A 7,998-nucleotide genomic window follows, 5' to 3' on the forward strand; every position below is an offset into this window, starting at 1 on the left:
TAGTCATGAGCAAACATCATTAAAGAATTTTTATCCTGAGTATATGGCCCGTGGTGGTATTTTCATACTAGTGACTGATGGTTCTGTAGCTTTCTGTAGCTCTTTGCTTTACTTTTCTTCCAAAAAATCACTTGTAGAACTGCTAGAGTTCAACATATTTCTGACCTTGATCCTTGAAAGTGCTACAGTAGCCCAGAAGGGAGCAGAGGGCCCCCTTACGAGCCAGCATGGCTGGGAACACAGCCTTTTACAAATCATTATTTTCCTTTTCATCTGACCTTTTTCCTCATTACTGGGACACAATAACCTTTTCATTTGATTTTCACCCTCTTTAGCGAGTGTGTCAGACTCTCTCTTCCTTTAGCAGGGATCAAGCTGCCATTTGCAGCAGTAGAGCTCTCACAACACACCCCTCCTCATTTTTGGCAAATTGTTATGCCCCCGTCTTATTTTTCTGGTAATGAAGTGACCAGAATTGACTGCAATATTGTTCTGGATTGGGGCCTGGATTAGGATGCTCTCCATCCCATCCTCCTCATCATAAATGAAGAGATTAAACAACATTAAGTACTGGACCCATGAGAACTGACTCCATTTGGGTGCTACTGAAGAACAACTTGCCCACCCTAACTTGACAGTGAACCTGAACTCTCCATTGGATTTTATTTTAGCCACTTGTGTATTCATCTTCTCATACTTCCATGTGGTACACATTTCCTACCTTCATTATCAGCTGTTCTGGATCAAAAGTGGTTACATTAAAAGCTCAGCACTTAGTCATAGTAATCACACAGTAGTGTACAAGTAAAGCATTTATCCTTCCTTCTGTATAAAGGGAAATATGGTGGGCAAATGTCAAGGGACAGATTTTTGAAAGGATTTTGCACTCTTGTGCACACCTGACTTACCTGTGTGCAAATTCTGATGCACACAAACTCATTTTTACTCACCTATGTGTATCTGCAAATCTTAGGGTACCTATCCACAATGGAGGTTTTGTGTCTGCTAGTGAGGTGTGCAGTTTTAAAACTTAGTCCTGACAGTTAGATGGTGAGCTCTGATATAGCAATGACTTACTAAATTACAGAGAATCTCAAATTCTACCTTACACAAGTAGGTGTGTAGTGATGGCTAATGGTCTCCTGGTGCATTGAGCAGTCTACGCAGCTGCTAAGCATGATTGCAGACTCTAATGCCCCACAGGTGCCTGGTACCCCAACAGGGGTGTGGAAGGAGAGGGAACTATGACTTCATCCCCTATTCACCAGCCAGTGGAGCTGTCCGATCACATGAGGGGTATTCAGTTGCACCCCATCAAGTGATTTAGCAGTGGTCATGCTGTCTCTAAACAGCTAGTGGCTCTAGGTTGCCTCCAGGTGCTTGCCCTGGGACAGTGCAGCTTTGCATCACCCCCAGTGTAGGGCTGTGCCAACCACACACAGCTGAGCCCTTTGCTTGTTGTCTGAATAAAGAAATACATTAAATTAATTTGACATAATTTTATTTTGATAAACCCATGTTGTCTACTATTTATCATCTTATTTTCCAGTAAGTGCTTATAAAATGGACTGCTTTACTAGTTTACCAGGTAATTAGAGGTTTGGTCTATAATACTTCATCCCCTCACCTGCCAATTCCAGTCTTGAACTCAGTATTTTCTTTGCGTTATTCCAGTCCTCCGGATTCTCTCTTGCCCTGCAGGAGTTCTCAGAAATAATTTCCAACCATTTCAGTAGTTCTGAGAATGTCTTTAGCATTCTAGGGTGACATTCATTGAACTGTAATGATTTTAATATTTTCAGATTATCTGGATATTCTTTAACCTCTTCTTTCTTGATTCTGCTTTATAGAATGGTTCTTGTATTAAGTCTACTATGGCTACTATCTTCTTTAAAGAAGACAAAAACAAAGTAGGGAATAAGGATTTAGCATTCTATTTGTCACCTGTTCTTTTCCTTTCTTCCTACTAGGTAATGCACAAACAGGTTCCTTTGTCATTTGCTTCCTTCTTATTAATGTACATAAATCTATCTTGGTTCCTTTCCCATCCACTGATAATTATATCTATCGTAATGTTGTGCCTTTTTCTTAATGACGCTATTTTTATTGGTACATATCCAGTCTGTGAGCCAGTGTCTCCTGCAGAAAGCCCATAGATGAGGAAAGTGTATTCACAAGAATACATGGGTTTCATAGCACTGAAAATCCAGGGCATTTTCCCTGCATGCCTGTGGAACAGTTTTTTGCTTTCCCAAATGTAACTAATTCCTGTCTTCCATCATCATCTCACCAAGCATAGGGTTGGATTTGAGGGTGAGTTGGAGTGATTCTTTGTGATACACCCAAGCGTAACTGACTTTGTTTATATCAGAGGTGTTTTGTGTGTGTGTGTGTGACAGATTTTTGTTACCAATCTGCCTGAGGCGACAGTTGATCAGGCTGAGGCCACAGGATCTTTAAGGGAGGAGATGACGTAACACACCAAGTGTTTAAATGTTAAAGCTTTATTGATAAAATGATAAAATAATAAAATAACAGCGAAGAGTGATGGGTGCTCCCCATGTCACTCAGAGGAAGGAAGGAAGCCTTAGTGCCCCAAGCCCTAACCCACTTTCATACTCACATACGCTCTACCTGAGGCTGGCCAAGCCTGGGTGTAACATAAGAAGAAGAGGGGGTAGGGTGGACAGGAGTACTGTCCTGGACCCAGGTCATCCAGGGTCTGCTATGATCTCCAAATTGCTCCAGCTCTCAGGAGGGTTTTAAGGCCTGGGCTCCTTTGAGGGAGTTCCATTCCACGACCTCTGTACCTGGTGTTCTTTGTGCCAGCCCAAACCAGCTTTCTGTGGTCTTCTCTGCTTTCCCAAAACACAACGGCTCCAGGGACGCGAAGCTCTGCTCCCCCCCTCATCATCTCGCCGGTGTTTTCCATCTCTGCAGCCCTGGTTCAGTGTACTTTTTCTTTTCTCATGGCTGGCTATGGCTGGGTGAGATAATTTTTCATCTAGTGCCGTGACCTTGGACTGGGGCCAGCTCTTATCGTTGAACTGAGCTTGCTAGCTGCAGTGTTGAGTTAACCCATTCTCTGCTCTCTTTCTCCTTCCCCCTTTGGCCTTTTGCAGCCTGCAAAAGAATCTTCCATCCCACATGCACTCACACCTTTGACTCTTCCCAAAATATCCTGCAATGCTTGCAACAGCCTTAGCAATATACAATGCTGATCTGCCTTCCCCAGGGGACCCCTTGAGGGAGGGAGCCATTGGGGTGTGACACGTGTGTGTGCATGTATCTTTAATTCCTCTCCAGCCTGCTACTGCAAAAGTGGAGGCCAATTGCTTGTTGAATTCAACACGACTAATATGTTTACATCAGTTTATTTTCAAGGCTAACTTCACAAGGAAAATGAGCAACACGTTTATGTTTTAATGTTAAAGCTGAGATTTTTTCTCTTTGTAGTTCCGCCCCAAGTCAGGGGTGAGGCTTCTGGTCTAGCTCTGGCTGCATGGAGAGGTAGGGGTAGGGCCTGTTAGCTATGAAGAATCCACCAGCGGATGCTGGCTCCATTAACCCTGGCTAACCAACGTGGTGCTTTCCTCTCTGTGCTCTTCAACCTCCCTCCCCTTGGCAGCATGGCTCAGTCAGGAGCATGCTCTTGTTGTCTTCTTCTCTATGGCTGTGCCCTGCATGGATTGAAAATTTGTGTTGCTCTGATCAGTACAAACATCCACTGAATTGCCTTTGAGAAATCGGCTGGTTTGCTTGGGGAGGATGCTATTTAGAGAACAGTGCTCCTGCTCTGCCTCCTACCAGCCTGTTCACACCCCTCCCAAATTTCCAGGGACTCCCTCAGGAGCACTGCTCACTTGTTTGAGGGTAAGTGGGGCAGCATGCTGTGTAGGACAAGTCTGTACTGTTTCCTACCTTCCAGTAAGGTTCTGATGGGGTGCTCTGTCCTGCCTGGACATTGACTAGTGCCTGTTACTGCACTAATCTTCCTGCATGGCTTTTGAGGGGGTGCCTGGTGCAGTCCTAGAATCATCTGACTTGTGAGCCAGGACTGTGGTCAGCCTTCCTGACCTTTCTATACAGTCTTCTGGGGAGCTAACCTGGCCTTTGTCTAGCACCTGCAGCCTGGAGTTCTGGCCTACTGGGTGTTTGGTGAGTCCAGGTTAAGAGGTGGCTGCGGGGAGAGCACTGGGGTAGGTTTGGGCTGAAACCCAACCATCCCGGTAAACCAGTTGATGTTGTTGGTGCCAGTTCTTACACAAGGGCCTCGCAGCATTCTGTTCCTCCAAACTCTACATGGTTTGTTCATCTCTGACAGGCATATTATAGTTATATACACACCTTCTTCCATAATATCATCATCTATTGTTCTCCATTGTTCCTCATCATTGTCTTTTGATTTGTGTTGTATATTCCTGTTTTGTTCCATGCACCCTGGTCCCTGACTGAGTTTTCTGGAGATCCTCTGCCCACGCGTTTTATCCCATCTATTAAATGTATCTCCCATTTATTGTTCCCTAACTTAGGCCCCAGTTCAACAAGGTACTTAAGCATGTACTTAACTTTAAGCACGTGAGCCGTCCCACTGAAATCACATTCTTATAGTCTATGCTTAGTTCCTTTGCTGAACTGACACCAAGAAGCCTTACTAGGCAAGATTAGTTGTACTCGATGAAAGTGGAGGACATCCACTCTGTGCCTCCCTCTCTCCACAAAAGGAAAACCCAGGCTGCCTAAAAGCTTGCACTCTACTCAGCCTCCCCACGTCCTGCGTGACAGCTACAGTCCTGCTTGCTTCATCATTTTCAGAACTGGCTGAATCTCAGAGGAAATCCCTTGTGCTGCTCTCGCCCTCCAATCTCATCTGAGGTCACGGAAGTAGCAGTGCAGTGACAAGTGGGTTTCTTTCCTGCTGTCTCTATACTATCCTCCATCCTTTACATTATGTCCCAATTTTTCAAGTTTTCATCGATTCCTAGGCTTTTTGCCCTGTCCCTCAGATTACTGTTTTATCTACAGAATGATTTGCATATTGATAAGATCCATATTCCATGAAATATTCCTTGTCTCTTTCAGATGTGAATCAGGATATACTGGACAGCACTGTGAAAAGACAGACTTTAGTATTCTTTATGTTGTCCCAAGCAGACAAAAGCTTACACATGTCCTTATTGCAGCAATAATTGGAGCTGTACAGATTGCCATTATAGTTGCAATTGTCATGTGCATAACAAGGTAGGTAATTACAATAGCAATATAACACCACACATTTTTATGTATGTGTGATTATTTATTATAAATATATTTAGGAACTTGACCGTCCCGAAGCTCTATGTGCGTAACACACGTTCTAAAAAATACAGTGATCAAATACAGAATGATTAATGTGTCCAGACTGGTTACACAATGCCTCTGTATATCACAAAATGTAAATTAGTCCGGACAATAAACTACCCCTTCACACACAAATCACCGCTAGCTGCCCCCTTCCCCTCCACCAATCCCTGTGCCAAAAGCTGAAGAGAAAAAATGAGCTTTGCAATAGATCCCAAACATCAGCAAATTGTTTAGACCAGTGGTTCTCAAACTGTGGGTTGGGACCCCAAAGTGGGTTGGGACCCTGTTTTAATGGGGTCGCCAGGGCTGGCGTTAGACTTGCTGTGGCCCGGGGCCGAAGCCTGAGCCCCACCATGCAGGGCTGAAGCCAAAGCCCAAGGGCTTCAGTCCTCGGCAACGGGGTTCATGTTACAGGCCCCCTGCCTGGGGCTGAAGCCCTTGGGCTTTGCCCTCCCCCAAACCCTCCTGGGCTGGTGGGCCTCGGGCTTTGGTTTTGCCCCCCACCCCCTCCCAGGACAATGGCGCTTGGGCTGGCTCAGTCCCCCATCCTGGAGTCGTGTAGTAATTTTTGTTGTCAGAAGGAGCTCGTGGTGTAATGAAGTTTGGGAACCGCTGGGTTAGACAAAAGTGGGAGCTACTTCCAGAGTAGAAGATACCTCATGAAAAACACCATGGCCCCTTCCCCCCACCAGAGGATGGGTTGGTTCAGGCCCCTCCACTGATCATAAATGCGGTGCTGACATATGGAGAAAGGGGCATCCCTCGGGTACCCAGCTGCTTAACCATTTAGGACTTTATTGGTTAAAGCCAACACCTTAAACTCCACCTAGAAATGAATATGCAGCTAGTGCTGTCTGTAGAGCACCAGTGCAATGTGCTGTCCATGTTAAGCTCCTCTTATGAAACGAGCAGCTGAATTTTGCACTTAGTTAAGTTTCCAAGATATCTTAAGAGAGAGCCCTGTGGACACGAGAGTTGACAAAGGCACAGATAACTGGAGTGAGGTCCAGATCCTCTTCTCGTCAAAGGCCTGAGCCCATAAGGCACTGAGCACTTTTCTGATCTAACAAAGCTCTTAAGCATGTACTCACTTTTAAATATGTGAGGCATCCCAGTGAAGTCAGTGGGGTTAATCACATGCTTAAATATTTTGTGGGATCAAGGCCAGAGTGCTTTCAGCCCTTGCAGGATCAAACTCCATATCCACATGAAAGAAATCTCTCCTGGCAACTGCTGCTACCACTGTAGTCAGGGATCTCATGGACCCTCCAAAGTACCAGCCTACCAAACCGCCGGTGCACTTCCCCAGTCAATGATGCTGATAGACACTCTGCCATTCTTGAGATTTTTGGTTAAAATCATGAATGCTGTTTTAAATATACAGAATAAGATTAAAATACATTTTCTTCTCCTTTTTAAAAAAATACAGAAAATGCCCTAAAAACAACAGAGGACGTCGACAGAAGCAAAACCTAGGCCATTTTACTTCAGATACATCATCCAGGATGGTTTAACGTGATGATTTTTATACCTACATTGACCATGTGATGTACATTTTTATTATATCTTTTTTTAAAGAATGGAACTATTTATTTCAGAGGCCTTATTTTTGGACATTTTTAGTGTAGCCCTGTTGGTCTGTTGTAGTCTGAAAGCATCAGCTCTAACAGCTAAGGACTGTTTTAGTAATTTTCTTTTTATGTTTTTGAATACCGTAGTTCATTTTCTGTATCTGTATCACATGGTTATATAATAGATTTGTGCTTTATTCATGGAATGTAATATTTTTGAGAACACAGACTTATTTCACCAATGGTTGTAGATAAAAAACAAAAATACGCCCACATTACCTAGCAAACAAGGCATGAACTAAAGGTAAAGATGTTTACAGCTTACTTTTCTTACGAAAAACTAGGAGACACTGTGTTTAAATACCGTAGATATTTAAATGTTTTTGAAAGTTAGTAACTGATTTTTTAGACACTGCCTATCGCATGAACTGTGAAGCTGTGTGCTGTGTGTAGTTGTAACATATTCATAAGATGTATTGGCTGGGTCTAAGCACTACCGTCTTCATAAATAATTCTGACACTTTATTTTTAAAACGTAAAAATATAAATTTCATAATCCAGTAGAGCAAATGGCATAGTTCCAAAGGACGTAGGTCTTGGTAGATTTTGGTATTGTAAAAATCTGTGTTTGAATAATCAAACTCACATGATTGGAATAAAGCCTACTTTATTGCTGTTAAAACTGCTTTAATACTTATTAAACTTTTTTTAAGACAATAGATGTTTTAACACCAACAAGACAGATTGTATAGTGTTTGTGATTTAAAAAAATTAAGTTAATTAATGACTAGTGCTCTTATATAGAATATTTTCAAGAGCTAAATAAAGTCCATCCAAGCTAGTCTGCTGGTTATAGTTATATTAATAGATTGTTAGTTGTTGTTTAAAAGATCCAGAGATAGAATGTGAGTAGGATGTGTTCAGCTGTTTAACATGTAGTTAAGGCTTTCAGAATTCTGCATGTAGGATTTAATAATTTGTTCAATAAAAAAGATGCTTTCAACATTTGAACTGGAGAAGCATGTCACAATACAGTGTTTTCATTATATTGCCTCTGCTTTAGTGTGTTTATTTGTTACTTGAT

General features: G+C 42.8%; 1 protein-coding gene across 1 annotated transcript in view; it reads left to right on the top strand.

The window, feature by feature from the left end:
* The window catches only part of TMEFF1 (transmembrane protein with EGF like and two follistatin like domains 1), a 216,845-nt gene extending 208,885 nt beyond the window's left edge, over positions 1-7,960 (top strand). Inside the window, exons 9-10 of the mRNA XM_084620250.1 lie at positions 5,083-5,241; positions 6,773-7,960. Coding sequence (XP_084476376.1) covers positions 5,083-5,241; positions 6,773-6,857 — 244 coding nt within the window. The 3' untranslated portion in view covers positions 6,858-7,960. The remainder of the gene's footprint in view (positions 1-5,082; positions 5,242-6,772) is intronic.
* Positions 7,961-7,998: the final 38 nt, after the last annotated feature.

This window comes from Lepidochelys olivacea, assembly GCF_965140295.1.
Source record: "Lepidochelys olivacea isolate rLepOli2 genome assembly, chromosome: 2".
NCBI lineage: Eukaryota > Metazoa > Chordata > Testudines > Cheloniidae > Lepidochelys > Lepidochelys olivacea.